This window comes from Equus quagga, chromosome 13, assembly GCF_021613505.1.
Source record: "Equus quagga isolate Etosha38 chromosome 13, UCLA_HA_Equagga_1.0, whole genome shotgun sequence".
NCBI lineage: Eukaryota > Metazoa > Chordata > Mammalia > Perissodactyla > Equidae > Equus > Equus quagga.
This window is the reverse complement of record NC_060279.1, coordinates 5,957,853-5,975,437: the sequence shown is the minus strand read 5'-3', so window position 1 is coordinate 5,975,437 and position 17,585 is coordinate 5,957,853. Positions and strand designations below refer to the sequence as shown.

The window sequence follows — 17,585 nt, the reverse complement described above, 5'->3', positions numbered from 1 at the left end:
TTCCTCCATTTTTCATTCTGTGCCTGGAATGCTGTATCCCTCTCACAGCTCTCTAAGTCTCCTCCCTTCTTTATATAAAATACCCCCCACCCAAATACCAGGTGATGACTTGGCTGTTGATGAGTAGCCTTATGATTCTTAACATATGACCTATTGAGAAACACCTGCACAAACACCCAAAGACAATGTGAATATTTTTATTCATTCAGGAATGGTATAGTTGCATATGCCTTCATGCATTGTGAGTTTGTAGGTAGGGCTTGCTCTGTACTTTGAAAATGGGCAATTGAATCAAGAAGTGCCTGCCCCACCCCCATCCCAGCCCAAATGATTCCTTCTCCATTATTCCCTCCATACTTGCACCTTAGTTTTCTTAGAATACAAAAACCCAACATGTTATCAGTAATTAACTTTGTTTTTATTGAAGAGACTTAAAAGAGAAATAATAATAATAATAGGTAACATGCATACAGCACTTTCTATGTGCCAGGTACATTATATAGAATTTTGCAAGGTTGTTGTCAGGATGAGAAATTGAGAAAATGAGTTTGAGAGATAAGTAATGTTAAGTGTTGTTTAAGGTCATACAGATAATAATAATGTGGCAGAGCTATGATTGAAACTAGCATCTAACTCTCAAGCCTACATGTCTCCCACTGCATTATGCTGCCTCAAAAGGGGGCGTGGTGGGGGGAACAAATGGGAGCTTACTAGTAATATTTCTGTATGTTTCCCAATTACTACCAGCAATAAAAACCTCGAGAAGACCTCTCAAGGGATAGGTGCTGACATTTGGGATGGAGGGTGGGAGAGAAACCAAGTGCTTGTCATCCTGCTACAGAAATGGTGGGTTTAAACTTGTGGAATAATAGAATTTTGTGGGCTACGCTGAAACTCTAACTGCTGTGATTAATTAGCAGGTTTCCTACAGGAAAATGTATACAAATTTGAAAGAACCTGGCCCAGAGACTTAGAGTAACATTCTTATTGCACCTATGAGCTAGCTTATAAGTATTTAGTAAGTTTTAAGAAGATAATGATGATGAAGTTGTAACTATATGGTCACATTAAAAATTTGGCTTAGGGAAGATTCTTAAAGTAATCCTATAATGGTATATAGTTGACCTTCCACTGCCCTCTTCTGGGGAAGAATAGAAGTTCTTGATCTTCAGAACTTGGCCTGTTAGTCATACCCACCTATCAGCCTGAGGGTGGAGACCAGGATTCAGGTATAACAATAACAGCAATAAAAATTAAAACAATAGTATTAACAGTATTAGCACTGTGCTAATAAACATTTACATTCATGATCTCATCCCTTCCCATCAATGCTGTAAAGAAGGAAATATGAATTGCATTCTGTAAATGAAGTCACGGCTCTGAGATTAAGTGTCTCAGTCAAGGTCACACAGCTAGTGAGGGAGGTAGTCAGGCTTCAGTTGGCTTCAGTCCCACCGCACTGCTGCCTCCGTGTATCTTCAGTACCCGGCACACTGTGTAAGCACACAATGTTTTTGAAGTTTTATGGAGAAACTGAATATATCTTTAATTGTAGTATATGTTCACAGGTATGTAAGAGGACAGCTCATCTTCTAATTGATAATTCTATGAATTGCTACTTCCCCTCTCTAGTTTCTGATCTACGCCGGTTATTTTGCACTCATCGCTGTGGTTTTCCTGCTTAATGGTGCAGTCAGTGTTATGAAGAAATATAGAAAGCAGGAAGATCCAGAATCAAGTTCTCAAGTAACCACTTCATAATATACTGCTGACGAGCTGCTGCTTCTAGCAAGAACTCTGCACAGCACTGTGCCTGGATGTATTTCATTTTTGAAGATGTGGACACATATTTATGAATGTGTATTTCATGGCTTCAGAGCAGCCGCTTGACTATGTCATGTGTTCCTGGAGTAACATAATACTGTTCAGAGGAGCCAGAAGTGAAGTTTATTTTGTGGGTTATTTATGAGAGCTAATTTAAGTCTGACTTTTTTCTGATTCAAAAACAAACTTGACTTTGAAAACCAAGTAGTCAAGAGCACTCAAGCAGCACATGCTGTTATACATATGATAGCAGGTGAGTTTGATGTTTCATAGGGCAGATGCTTCTGTATCTGCTTAGCCAGAAGCTTGGCTGGTGGGACCAAGGCTTCACAGGGGTCACAAGATGTCACAGGTCAGGATAGAAATATGTTCTAACAGCACTTGCCCCTGTTCAACTTGAGTCTTATTTCTGTGTTACTCATGTGCATTTGTGTTTCTACAGATGAAAGTCGTTCCTATCACTGGCAATATTTGCTCTGGTTGGGTGTTCTGTCCTATAAGGAGTGTATGTCATTTCTAATAAGTTATTTTTTAAAAATTCATTATATGAATGTTCTCAGTTCTTATCTTGACGATTATATATTTGTGTAGATTTTCTTTAGAAGTACAGTTTTGCTTATTCATATGCTTCTCAGAGAAGCTCATATAGTTAGAAAATAAGGCAAGTTTTGAAGCCTACTAATAATCTAAATGAAGAGACCTAATCAGAAAACTTAAAGGTAGGTTTGTTTGTCTTTTATTCTTCAGTATGAAGGACTGTTAATTCCATGATGAAAGGTTAGTATATGGGCTAAAGACAACGAGCCCATTTTGTATTTGCATTCCCTTTTATTTCCAGAATTAAATGAAAAAGTCTTTTTTTTAATAACTTCATCCCCATTTATAGCTTTTATATTATTTGTTCTTCTTATCCAAGATAAAGATGTCATTAGGTGTTGGATTATTCCAAAGCCTTTTTCACCAACTGAGCCTCTTTTTAATTGTTTCACTAATTAATAATGGAGCAGGAACTAGGATAGATTTGGTTCCTGCATTTTGTACGTTAAATCTGCCTTTGTGTCTAAGGGTGGATCATCTTGAATATTTGCTTAAAATAAGAATTGCTCATGAGTCCATTTCCAAGTTAACTTGAAAAAATATTATTCTGTATACATTTAATTCTGAAATCAGCCTACCAAGTGGCTGCTAGAGTATGTGAGACATGAAAACTATTTTAAAGCCTTCCCTTGAAAAGGATCTAGGTAGCTGCTTCCAGCTGGGTGTTAACTTTTTTTAGAATGACACAGCTAAACAGTGTGAATAATAGTGTCAAGAGTGCAAAATTGATATATTTATTTGGTTTAAGCAGGAATTCTAGAAGTAAGTGAATGAGGATAAGAAGAGGTCATTTCCCATTTGCCTTCCTTTCGGATTAAGGGAAAGGAAGAGAACACTAGCTAAGGAAGGGAAGGGGTAGTGATGTCATAAAAGTAGCAACCTCTAATTTTATATTTTGTCTTTTTTTTCTTGCTACATAGGGAGTTGTTTACTCAAATGAGCAGAAAAGTGGTGTTTGAGGGATTTTAATTTTTTTAATAAAATAGATAGTGGTACAAATTGTTCACATTACCAAAGTAATATTTCCCTGGAATTTAATTTGAAGACTGTGGCACACAGCCAGAACCTTTACTTATTTAAGAAAATGATAAGTTCGCAATTTGGTGTGTGGCCGTATTTGTAGAATGCTGACCCCAATTTGCAAGTTGTATGCCGTTTTGCAAATAAGTGTGGAAATAATTGGTAATTTTTATTCAATTCTGTATAGATTATAAAATTATTTTTATTAAATAAATGTTTTACAGTATATTTTCCCTTTTTAATCAAAATTACTTTAAATTTGTCTTTTGCTTCAGTAGGAGTTTTAGATTCCATCCTGAAATGATTTCTCCTAGGACAAATTTTGTCTTAAGCCTTCTCCTCTGCTGACCCTCCTAATTAACCTTGTCATCCTGTTCATTCTTTCATTGCTTTGTGATCTTTTCCTTTGACTCCTCCCCCTTATTTCTGTTGTTTTCCCAAGTTTTTTCTAGCACCACATTGCTAGCAATCTAGCACCACTTTATTTTTCCTGGTCTTCATCTTGGTACCTCTCATCTCTCTGTTTAAAGTGTTCACCCTTTTAAAAACTGAAAAGGCCCACATTCCCTTCAGTGTTAACTGAATTTTAAAAATAAAGGAACTTAAATCAAGGGCAGAAGATGCCATCTTGTTTTGAAACTTCATAGCCTCTTTGTTCTGGCCCAAAATATTCTGATACCCAGCGAAGCATCTTTTTGCCATCAGTTGAGAGTCAGTTGTTTATTATATCCTAGAAAACAAGTCAGTCTTCCTCTCAGTAGCCAAATTAGTACCTTCCCTTTAATATCCCATTCCAAAACCTGCTTCATTGAGGCATTTCATTGATTATCACCAAAGACTTGGAAATTTTTCATGCAAAACAACTTTTTGTATGAGAGTACTTTTTTTATTTTTATTTTTTTTGATGAGGAAGGTTGGCCCTGAGCTCACATCTGTTGCCAATCTTCCTCTTTCTTTTTCCTCCCCAAAGCCCCAGTACATAGTTGTATATGCTAGTTGTAAGTCCTTCTAGTTCTATGTGGGATGCTGCCACCATGTGGCTTGATGAATGGTGTATAGGTCCACACCCAGGATCCAAACCAGTGCACCCCGAGCTGCCAAAGCGGAGCACGCGAACTTAACCACACACCACCTGGCTGGCCCCCAAAACAATTTTTTAAAGATAAAGTTTTCTGTCCCTATAGTTATATCCCCTGTATCTTAATGCCTTTCAGATTGCAAGCCTTCTGGGCAGGGACCATGTCTTATCTTTGACTTTTGTTGCAAAACATTTCCTAGTGCCATATGAATATTGAATTATATAATTGATATGTAATGGACTCAGTATAGCCCCCTGCCAGTACAATAGCTAAATGCCCACTATTTTTTAAAAAGTACATCAACATGGAACATTAAGATTAAAATGCCTATCAATGATCTCTAGTCCACTACTTTATTCAAGGCATTATGCTTAAATGATAGAAATTGGATATGTTTGTTTTACTTATTATGGCATCCTCCTTATAATTAATACCTTACATTTGCTTAACATGTTTTAGTTTTGAAAGGGCATTTGTGAACATCATCTCCTTTGATTTCTGGAAAGGGATCTTGTAGGAGTACTAATTCCTCTACTGTTTTTCATTAAGTAATGCTGATAAAGGGAGTTCAAAGTGCTAGATTTGCCACTCAAAGCTGTGGTCCGTTAGGGAAGTCTCTGTTAAGCTTCAGTTTCCTCATCAGTACGTGAGGATGATGCCTCCCTCGCAGGACTGTTGTGAAGAAATGAAGGAAGACGTGAAAGCACCTGTACTGGAGATGCAGAGTAGGGGACTGAGAAGGCAGTTCTAGTCCCCTTACTCTCCATTTACAGTTAATTTGTAGCTATCAATCTTAAAATTACACTTTCAAAGGAAAGTTTTTGAGTCTTGCAATCAAAATGAAAATGATCAGAAGCTTTTAAGCCCCTGCCCCCTTTATTTTTAATTTATATTTTGGAAAGCTCTTCTGCGGATACAAGGAAGAAAAAGTCATGATTCCTGCTCTCAAGGACCTTAAAATGTGTGATAAGAAAAAGTAGAAAGGATAATACATGCCCAACTGCAATCCACAACAGTGTGTCAGGTACCATAACAATTAAAAGGCTTGGGTCTCAAAGAGAACAAGGACATTGGGGAAATCATGAGTGGCTTCCTGAAGGAGGTGGCATTTGAGTTGGCTATGCAGTATGGGTAGAATTTTAAAGAAATTTGGAAGGGGGAACTGTGTAGTGAAGAAAGGGGCACAAATAAAGGTATAAAGGCCGAAAACTCTGTGTACAATCAGCGAGAAATAGGAGTAGGGTGAGATAAAGTTGAAAAGACAGTTTGGGGACATTTTCCAATGTTTATTAATTGGAGATGGAAATGGAGAATAATGATTAAGCTTTATGAAGTTTAATTTGGCAGCAGTGGATAGGATGAATTTTATGGAAGGTACTACCTAAAATTGCTAGTTCAGGGACCATTTCAATTGGCTAGGTGTAGATGAGGTAGGCCTTTATAACTTATCGCTGTGGAAGAAACAGAGAGGACTGACTTGGGGTTACTACCTTAACGTTCTAGAATGTGTGCCCCTACTTCAAAAGGTGGCTTAGAAAGTAAATAACCTGCCCAACATCACACTCTGTGAAGTGGAGAAGCCTGGATGGGAGTCTGATTCCCACCCTACACTGCAAATTAACGGTCGCTTCCGCCCCATACCCTTCTCAAGTCTGTAGGAATTACACTGCAGTGGGAAGAGGGGGCGGGAGGGAGCCCCCCAGCTCAGAAAACAGCCCCGGAGAAGAAGAATGCCAGGCAGGGCACCAGCAGCGGCAGGATGGCTGTGCTGCGGGGCTGTTCTAGAATGGCTGGGTAGGTGGCAGAGGGCTGAGAAGCCTCGGGGTACAAGTTGTGGGTGTACAGCTAGACAAAGCTGCAGAAAACCTAAACCCCGATTTCCCGGCCACCGCCTGCCCCAGGCCGGCCGGCTCCAGGCCAGAAACGAGCCCGCGGGCCTGTGGTGGGCGGGGCGTGCAGCCTCGCTTGCTTCGGTCCACTCCCGAGGGGGGCCCCCCCGCGCCTGCGCATTGCAGCCTGCCGCACGCCGGCCGCGGGTTTCCGTCCGCGCTGTGTCGGGGAAGCGGCTCTCGGTCACTGCCGGCGCAGGAGGGGGGCGTGGGCCTCCGAGAAGGCCCGGCTGTGGGCTGCAGTTATCGTTTCTGAAACTCCTCCTCCAAACCTCAGCGTGGGGAGACCTCCGGTGAAGGTCATGTGCTGTGAAAGGCACCGGCTGCTGTCTCTGACGTTTAAAACTTCTTGGGTAATCAGTGCGGCCGGCTACGAATCACTCTCTGAAACGGTTATTACCAAATTGTCCTCTTTTAAAATAAGTGACTCCAAGGGGACAACAGCCCTTTCCAGAGGACAGTCTTACCCTCCAGAAAAATCACAAGAGGAATTGCAACTAAGAAAATTCAACCTTCTGCCCCAAATGCTGAAATGTTAACAAAAACTATTTAATACTTAAATATTTGAAACCCCTAAACTAATTCATCTGTTTGATATAGTTCCATCTTCTACCCACACCACCACTAGCCTCTTTTTTTCTAATATGAAACTGCATACCTTGACCATCATTCCCTGCAGGATGCCAAAAATCCTGGAAGACCTACCCGCGATGTTCTGGGAGTGTGGACAAAGGTGGACCTTGACCTCCGGATCAGTACTTAGGATGGAGCCCTTGGACGGAACAGCTACCTGGAAATTCTTGCCTGGGTCTTGTGCTTGACTGATTAAGAAGCCATAGGCCAGAGAATGTGTCCATAGGGAAATTAGTCGTCTGCTTAAAGATCTGTTTTTACCTCCAACTCTCGTAATTAATTCCCAGTTACAGTTTGATGATTCTTTACTCCCTGCCCTGATTTTTTCTTTGCATTTTGGTCTCCTTTCCTTAGTTATAAGCCATTTCATACTTACCCAAAGTCATTCCTCCACAGCCATTTAAATTTAAAAAATATCTAGCTATGTCTAGTGGTAGAAAGGACTCCAGCATTAAGCCAGAGGTCCTAGGCGGGATGTGAAGTAGTCCCAGATGGTAGGAACGCCTGGTTTATAGTAGAAACAATATTTTAAAAATCGTCCCTAGAGGAAAGCATTCCCTTTTAAGCCCCTGCGCTGATAGAGTTGTGCACAGTGTGGAACAGAAAATCACAAAGAGGATACCATAATCTTCAATAAGTAGCCTCCTAGGAAGGGCCCTAAAATCCCACCTCATAACATACAATCAAATGTTACTAATTGAGCTTTATTGTGGTTGGCAAATATTCTGATTTCATGGTTATTTTAACATTATTGTGTGGTTTTAAAAGCATTATGTGGTCATGGTAAGAAATTTGGGAAATGTAAAAAAGCATATGGAATAATTATTACTCCTAATATTTGTCAACTCTAATCCCCTGTGCATGACTTTTGTCCTCTCACAACCCACAAGAAACCACAGCAGAGCATAAGTAGTTACTAGGACTCTTAGTGGCAGATCACTCTCAGATCAAATAAAGGTATAAAATATTTACTATTAGAAATTAATGTCATTAAAAATTAAATACATTATTTTAAAAATTACCAAAGACATAAATAAGCAACCATGAGTAAGAATCAGCAGAAACAACAACAGATGAAGAGACCTAATGGTTTCAGATATTGGAATTATCAGATACAGAGTATGAAATGAATATCTATAAAACGTTAAATATAAAAAATGTTTAAAAATGGGCAAGTAACAAGACTAACAAAAATGAAAAGACTGGCTTGATTTTCAAAGAACTGAAAAATATATTTTAGAAATTAAAATAGAAATGTTGAAGTTAAAATTCAATGGATTATGTCTCATAAATTGCTGATGAGGGTGTAAATTGGTACAACTCCTTTGAAGAGCATTTTGCTGTTGTCCTTTAAAGTTAAAGATAGGCATAGTCTATGACCCAGCAATTCCACTCCTAGGTATATACCACAGAGCTGCACTTTCAAATATGGCAACTACTAGACACTTGGGACTGCAAGCATACTCTGTTTTATTGTGCTTTGCTTTATTGTGCTTCACAGATAATGCATTTTCTACTAATTATTACCCTCCACCAGCAAAAGATTACAACTTGCTGAAGGCTCAGATGATGGTTAGCATGTTTTAGCAATGAAATATTTTTAAATTAAGGTATGTACATTGTCTTTTTTAGACATAATGCTATTGCACACTTAATAGGCTACAGTATAGTGTAAACATAACTTTTATATACACTGGGAAACCAAAAAATCTGTGTGGCTCACTTTATTGCAATATTTGCTTTATTGCAGTGGTCTGGAACTTAAGCTGAAGTATCTCCAAGGTATGCCTGTATTGAGTGAGTATTAGAAATGTGACTATACAGGAGTGAAAATTGATCAACCAGAGCTACAAGCAACAATTTCAATGAATCTTATGAACATAATTTTGAGCAAAAGAACTAAGATATAATAGAATATATCAATACAATTCCACTTGTTCAAAAGGAGACAAACTATATTGTTTAAATCTATATACAGAAGTGGTAAAAGTATAAAACAAACACATTATTACTATAAAATTCTTTCAAATATTTACTTCTAAGGAATGGAAGAGAGATATGATTAAGAAGGGGCACACATCCTTCTGGGGTACTTTTGTTTTATTTCTTGACTTGGAAGATGATACAAGTGTGCTTCCTATATGATTCTTCATTATACAATACACTTATGTTTTATGTTTTTTTCTGTATGTTCCTTAAATTTCACACTAAAAACACTAAAAACTCAATAACTAGGTTAAATAGCACATTAAAGACAGCTGAAAAGAGAATTAGTGAAGTGGAAAATAAAACTGAAGAAATTACCTAGTATGCAGTAAAGAGACAATGCCTTTAAAAACGTAAAAAGAGGTTGAGATATATTGTAGAATATTTTGTCTCCTCTGTTATATCTACTCTTTCCTTCTAAGGCTACAATATGACAGAATTTTGCAGAACTGGTGAGAACAAGAACCCACAGATACAGGAATCATAGTGCATCACAAGAAAAATGACTAAAAAAATAATAAATTCACACCTAGACACACAGTAGTAAAATTGCAATTAACTTAGGACAAAGAGAAGATCATAAAAGCAACCAGAGAGAAAAGACAGATCATCCATAAAAGAACACAATTAGCTGACAGCCAGTTTCTCAAGAACACCAATGGAGGCCAGAAGACAATGTAATGAATGCTTCAAATTACTGAGAGAAAATAACTGTCTGCCTAGAACTGTGTACCGAGAACAATGGTCTTTTAAAAACAAGAGTAAAGTAAAAATATTTACAGATGAACAAAAATGGAAAAACTTTACACCAACAACAGGTTATCTCAGGAGAAAGGCACAAGACTCTAGTAGGAAGATCCGATATGCAAGAAGCTAGGATGAAGCTAGGAAAAGCTAGGGGTAAGCATTTATATAAATCTAAATGAACATTAACTTTATTAATTAATAACGATAAAACATTTTGTGGTTTATATTTTAAAATACTACACATGGAGAGTATATAAATTGGGCTGATGAGGGATGCTTAGAAATAAAGCATCCTAAAGTACTTACGTTATTCATGAGGAATATTAAGATACAGATTAAATTAGATTTTGTTAAATTAGGTATCATAGTGAAGTTTAAAGAGCAGCAAAGTATAAAAGTAGAGTGTATAATTTACCAAACAATTGAGTGAATAAACTGGAACAAAAACAAACCTAATGGATGATTTTACCAGCAGTAATCATACAACCTGGCTTTGTGAAGGTTCCCAAAGTGTTGTGGCCATAGGCACTCAGGCACCTGCCCTCCTCACCACAAACCACTGCCAAGAAGGGATAGTAAAGAAAGAGCCCTAGAGGACATTGGCAAGGCTGTCATCTAACCCAGTTCCTGAAGAAGTTGAAACCAAACCAAAGAGGGCAATAAGAAAGGGTAAGTGTTCTGCCAAAAAATTGCAAATGAAAAAAGGGAGCAAAAGGCAAACCGACTGAAATGGCTATCCAAGAAACTAAAGGCAAACGACCTGCAGAAACTGAAGAAAGTAAAAATGAGTAGCCTTCAGCCTCTAGTTAAGCAGGAGACAGAAAAGTCAGTCTGATTAATATCATTTATCAAGTCTTAGTGGTTCCTGTATCCTTATTACAATCCAGAGAAATATTTTTATAATCTATTTTGTAAATGCAAAATTTTAAAAATAGCTCTAAAAACATATTTTTACAAGGAAGGGACACCAGTTCCTCTGACACTGTGTGTGTGTGTGTGTGTGTGTACATACTTTTTTTAAAAGAAGAAATCAGGTGCTGGTTATTTATTTTTCTGAACAACCAAAACCTGTTGGGATATTGACTTAAGAGAGGCTTTGACTGTCTTGATAGGGAGGCAGCTTTCATAAGCTATATTTTGAAGTGTAACTAAATAGAGATTTGGAGTCACAGTTATTCACTTAATATGCCCTAAATATTTCAAACTAGTTAGTGTCTATCTTCATGTTGTTGCTCCCTACGTATAGAGAAAGAATTGCTCCTGAAGAAAACTGCTCTCTAATCTTGGCTCTCCCTATCAGAACTGTTAATGTTCCATTAAAGATTGGAAATTTTAGGGTATGTAGTGTGTATGATGCTAAATTGTGAATTAGTGGAGCTTTAAATGTAACAGTTTATCAATATTTGAAGATATTAGTGTCTAATATATTTAAAGGACAACTTGCCTCCAAATTTTTATCACTGGATTAACTATTTAAAAAAGAATTACAACTGTATGATGTTTTAGATTTTTGGTACTTAAATTTAAATATATCTTTACATATCATTCATAATGACTGCATAGTGATCAAATAAAAACCCAATTATGAAAGTAAAAATATAACAATTTAAGCAAAAACATGCAAAACCATGAAATAACCCAAATGCTCATTGACAAGAGAATGAATAGAAAAATTTTCATATATTATAGAACATTATACAGGGGCAAAAAATAAACAAATATAATTGCATGTAAAACATTTATAAATTTTAGAAAATCATTATACTGTTAAATGAGAGAAAATCAAACAGCTGGTATGTCCATGTTGCATTATACCATTTAAAAAATGAGCTCAAAAGCAAGTAAATGAAACAATGTTTTGGTTAAGAATAACATACATAAATGGTAAAAAAAAAGATTTTGAAAGGAATATAATGATACACTCAAAATTTGTGATAGTGGTTACCTCTTTTGGTAAGATAGGAAGATGGCATAGGTAGGTCATGAATATTGGTAATGTTCTCCTTTTGCTACGTGAATTGTATCATACTTTATAATTTACATATATATTTTATATATATTCTTTTGTGTGTATCAAATATAATATTATTCAAGAGTAAATCACTGCCAACTTCCTGTGAATTTTGATCAGTATTTCAATGATCGTTCTGCATTCCTTGCCCAGAATTCAGGTCAATTATGGTTGAGATCCTGAAGAAAACATTTCAGCTAAGTAGGAGAAATCTAATGGTTGACTCCTTTTATTGTAAGCTCTTATTTTCTCCCTAATGTCTGGTTAACCCTCAAATATAAACCTCAATTGATGGAGCAGGTCTGCAAAATATCTGAACAAACTCAAAAATATGAAAATATTGTATCTACAGTCATATGCCACATAACAACATTTTTGTCAAGGACAGACTGCATATACAATGGTGGTCCCATAAGATTAGTACCATATAGCCTAGGTGTGTAGTAGGCTATACCATCTAGGTTTGTGTAGGTACCGTATGGGAGGAAGAAATTTCCCTCTATCCTTCTAGGTTCTTCTGGCTGGTCTAAGAATTAAATTAACATGAGACAGATTAACAGGAGAAAAAGAAACAAAAGTTCAATAACATATATACACGGGAGAAACCCAGGAAAATCAAGTAACTTGCCAAAATGGCTGAAGCCCTCACCTTAAGTATATCCTCAACTAAAGAGAAAAGAAGATGTTGAGAGAGGGGAGAGTCAGGGACTTCAATGGAAAGGAAGGCAATTCACAAGTTGGTGAAAAGGAAGAAATGTTTGGAAGAGAAGTGTTTGTTTGGCCACACAGAAACAGAAGAACACAGGGGAGCCCAACAAACAGGCTCTTCTAGGTTCCTCCCTGTCTACCACCTGGTTCATGTGATGCTAAGGTGATAGCTCCCTTCCTGAGACAGGTTTTTTTTTTTTAATCTGAATTCTTTTAGGCAGTTAAGGGGAAGGTAATAAGAAAAACTTTCTGAGTCTTTTGTTTCTAAAATAATAACCAGCCTAAAATAATACTTATGTTAAAGAGACACACTTGGGGTGGCAAATTTTGTTCCTTTTCAGTGCACTCCATGATGTTCCCACAACAAGGAAACCGCCTGATGATGCATTTCTCAGAACATATCCCCCTCATCAGGTGATGCACAACTGTATTTGTGATACTGTTTTAGAGTTGGAAAATAATTTTGTGAGGAATTACCTACAACCTTAGAAACTTCACTTACTTAAAGAGGGTAAATGAGTGAGGGTATTTTCATTCTGTGGAGTAATGGAGACAAAAAATATCCACTTCTCCTGTGTTAACTACATTGTAATCCAATCGTGTTGCAATATAGATTTCACTTTTTCTTGAAAAATATTATGAAGTGAAAAAAATACCTCTAAAACATGGAAGTTATGCTTTTTCTAGCTACTACAAAAACGGATGTTTTATAATGAAGACCGTGAAAATGGAGAAAGTCAGCTGTGGGTTTGAAACTGTTTCAGTAATGCATCTGTTGGGTCCTTAGGAAGAAAGAGGCACCAAAAGCAACAACTTGAGTAAGGCTCTCGAGAATCCACAGGTGTCATAGGGATGGAGGAGTCTGGTGTCACTTTGAAAAAGAAGCCCACCACCACAAGATGGAGGTCATTTCAACTTTCATTTAAGTGGGATTCATCAGCTATGCAGATGTCTTATTCTCTTGCTCCTATGGTGGCAATTATGATTCCAGGAATGCATTTCCTCACTGAGGCCCACATGTAGGAAGGGGCTTTTACTTTAGGCTCTTTTAAATGTCTATTATCAATGTCAAAAAAAGGAAAACAAAATGCCTGTGGAGACCAAAAGGTGAGAACTGGGGGGAAATGAAGGAAAAGAGTAAAAACGAAAAGGAGAATGAGTATAGGAGCAACATGTCTACGATTAGAGACTCTGCTCCATGTTTGCAGTCATGGCGCTCCTTGCTATAATATGAAGCTGAGTGAGACACAAAAATATGGGCTCCCTGTGAAAGTGGCAGATTCTGTGTCCCTCACGTTCTTCTAGGAGAGACTGAATGACCATGTATGTGTATTACACTAGGAAAGGGTTGTATGAAAATCCAGCCGTTTATAAAAATTCATTTAGAGATCTATGGAAAAAAACAGAAGTTCCACACTTATTACTATTTCATGTGCATCATCATAAATTCTAGTGTTCAGACAATACTATATTTTACAGAGATAAGTTTTGCCACTGAGTGGTTCAAATTAATATTAACCAAATTATGCCTGTTGAGTTATTTCAGAAAACTCTAAGAAATTCTAATGGAAATATAACTTCTTTGCTAATTCTATTTTACTAGGTTTAATAAAGAGGTTTGGTTCTTGATAGACTAGGCATCAACTGTAAAAAGATGCATATTTTCCTGAGTCACCTTCCTTAATATCTCATAGCATTTCTTTTCTTTTTAAAAATCCATCCCTTCTCAAATTTGCCTTCACATTGTTACATATTTCTTCAAAAGATGAAAATTATGAGCACATCTAGACTACAGACAAGAATAAGGGCATCCACTTATATCTTAGTGACCAGAAATTTGCAAGAATTTACGGCACTTCCCTTATCATAGTAGTTTAGACTTGGATAGGTAATTTTATTTTTTCTCACTCAAGTTCTTCAGGATTTAAGTGGTAGAGAAAGAGGAAAATAATTCTCAATTCAATGCAATTATTGTTTTTGTTATTCTTGAAAATATTTTTTTTGTTTTCAGAATTAAAACAAACGTAAACCCAAATTACATATATTCCTAATCTAACTTAGCCCTTCATTAGTCCAATTCCAGTAGTGTCTGCAGCCAGCCAGAGGCAGAGAGCACTTGATGGAGGGAAGTTGGAGTGAAAGGAGACACTGGTTTATTCTCGTTAAAATATCTTATTTTTGGAAATTTTATAAAAACCTATTTCCACATAAACACATTATTAGGGCCGCTCCTAGGGCTACAGAAGGAGCCTGTGCAGGTGAGAAGTCCTGAAACTTAAGCTTCGTTTGCTTCATGATAAATCCTCCTCTGCTCGAACCTCTATGTCCTTTTAGTTACTGCCCCATTTCTCCTTTTCCTTTATAGCAAAACTCCCTGAAAAGAACTGTCAATACTGCTGTATCTATTTACTCCCCTTTATTTTGTTTAGGATCCCACCATTCCACTAAAACGACTGTCACAACAGTGGTTCTCCATCCTCATTGTGTTTGTCACAGTGAACACATCCTGCCCTTAGCTTCTGGAACACAGCTCTCTCTGGATTCTCTCTGTATGCCTCACTGGTCACTCCTGAGTCTTGTTTACTGGTTCTTCCTCTTCTTCTTGATGGCTGCTGAGTAAACCCTGATGCTTACTTCTCCAACCTTCTGCTCCCTCCTCATCTACATTCCCTCCTGTGTGTCTGCGTCCAGTCCTATGGCTTTATAAACCGTGTATACACTGATCACTCTGAAATTTATGTATATATTAAAACAGCCCTTTCCTGTTGTCTGAATTCCAGACTCATATATCCAACTGCTTAGTTCTGTCTCTACTTGATTGCCTAATTAATTACAGCAGACCCCAAACACAAACTCTTGATTTGCACCTGTCCACCCTGCTTGTCCTGGATTTCAGGAAATGGCCACTTCCTTCTTCCCTTTGTACAAGCTAAAAAAGCCTTAAGTCATCCTTGACTCCTGTTTCCTTTTGCTCCCTCCTTACCCTATGTGTTAGCAAGTCCTATTGATAATATTTCTCCCCATCTTTCCATGCCATCTTTCTCTGATTGCATCAGCTTGAACATTGTGTAATTCTTTGTGAAGTCATCCATTTGTGCTTGTCACCTACAACCAGGGAATGGGGTAGAGCCTGGGCAGAACTGATTTGTTTTGCTCTGCATTTCTCTTGCTCCCTTAAAAGGGAGGGAAGCAAAAAGAGAGAGGCGACCAACATAACACCTTCCTCTCTGCTTTCTAAAAATATTTTAGTTCACTGCCACATGAGGCCAAATAAAAGCGGGGATAAAAGTAATCATGAGGGGCCAGTCCCGTGTCGCAGTGGTTAAGTTCACACATTCTGCTTTGGTGGCCCAGGGTTCGCCGGTTCAGATCGTGGGTGCAGACATGGCACCACTCATCAAGGAATGTGGGCAGGCGTCCCACATATAAAATAGAGGAAGATGGGCATAGATGTTAGCTCAGGGCCAGTCTTCCTCAGCAGAAATAGGAGGATTGGCAGTAGATGTTAGCTCAGGGCTAATCTTCCTCAAAAAAATAAAAAGTAGTCATGAATTTCAAGTGCTTAGCCTATAGGATTTCTACTTCCATGCCACGTCCTACCAACCTCATTTATTAAAAATACTATTGTGATTTACTTATATGTGTGCTTTAAAATTATCATAACAGCAAAATTTATACTACTTTCTACTCTTAAAATTAAATTTTCATCACATGAAGTAATTGTCAGCATTCTTGAGTCTGATTATGGATTAGGCAGATAGAAAACAATAATTGTTTAAGTTTGAACCCATGAGTAATGGAGTTAGAAACTGATTAATTGAAAATTCAGTTGCTTTTTAACATCTCAAGTAGATAATTTTTACATTGGTGAGATATGCTTGAATTCAGGACTTAGAAATTTTTATTGAAAACTGCACTGAATATTAACCTTTCACCTTTATAAGAAACAAATACAGTAACAGTAGCTCACACCAAAATGTGACATATTCCTAATAAACCATTATTTTTCTGTCTGGGACAGTTTTAAAGTCACCTTTTTCCCCACAAAAAACAGAAATGTACCCATACAAAGGCTCAAAATAGGTCATCTTTTTAAACAAAACTAATGATTCACAAAAGACCGTGAATATAACATGTAACTAGTTGATACACATCTAAAGGATTTTGTCATTATATAATAACACATCTGAAGTGTTCTTGAATAACAAATCATGTGAAGAGAAGACTTTATTAATGTCCAAAAACATGGGCCTTCTTCATAGACAATCAGAAAAATTATCATAAGGTATTAAAATTTTTCCATTCTTATAAAATAATTTTTCAGAATAATATTTTAAAATACACAGTTACAAATTTACTATCAACCACATTATGTTGCATATTTAATGCCTTTTAAACTAATCATAAATGACAAATACACTACCTGTGAACTCATTAATGTCTTCATAAAAGTTAGAATTTGATTACTATTAAGAAGAAAATTTAAATCTTTTGAGAGAGTAGTGATTGTTAGATGATACAAATACAAAAATTTGAGAACCATTCCATCAGATTACCTAGCAATGTTGGGAACAGTAGGTGGTCAATAAACCTTGAAAGGCTGGTTCTTTACAGCCTCAGTTTCCAGCTTTGTTTCACTGTATCATCCTACACTATTCCAGAATATATGTTGTGTTGTTGACTTTCCCTAGGAGCCTCAGCTTCTATACGTTTGTATAAGCTAGTCCCTTTCTTCCTTTGATAGCTAACTTATTCATCAAGATTAGCTCAGATGCCACTTTTTATAGGCAGACTTCCCCAGTGTTTCTACACTATCCCATGCACACTTAGCTATGTATTGTAGTCATTTGTGTGTATACATTCACTTTAAGCTATTTGAGAGCAGGGACTTGTATTGTGCATTGTTTGTCTCTTAGTACCCAGCACAATACCCTATAAATGTTGTAGTACCCAGAACAATACCCTACAAATGTTCTTGAATTGATTGGTTGAAGTGGAGATTTCTAAATTTTTCTAAGTTCACATCTTTAGCAATATGAATTCATGGAAGAAATATCTTTGGGGAATATGATTTTGATCTTATGTATTCAA

General features: G+C 37.1%; 1 protein-coding gene across 8 annotated transcripts in view; it reads left to right on the top strand.

Annotated features, from left to right (window-relative positions):
• SLC19A2 (solute carrier family 19 member 2) overlaps positions 1–17,585 on the top strand; it is a 42,851-nt gene that overhangs the window by 16,891 nt on the left and 8,375 nt on the right. The window contains exons 6-9 of one of the 8 annotated variants that reach the window (XR_006891605.1): positions 1,633–2,077; positions 7,089–8,652; positions 8,793–8,824; positions 14,924–15,261. Coding sequence is in view for 1 of the 8 variants with exons in the window: in XM_046682899.1 (XP_046538855.1) it covers positions 1,633–1,761 (129 nt within the window). In the remaining 7 variants the exon portion in view is untranslated. Of the gene's footprint in view, positions 1–1,632; positions 3,668–7,088; positions 8,653–8,792; positions 10,445–14,923; positions 15,262–17,585 lie in introns of those variants that run through there. The other 7 variants (XR_006891606.1, XR_006891604.1, XR_006891603.1 and 4 more) reach the window with 7 other exon arrangements.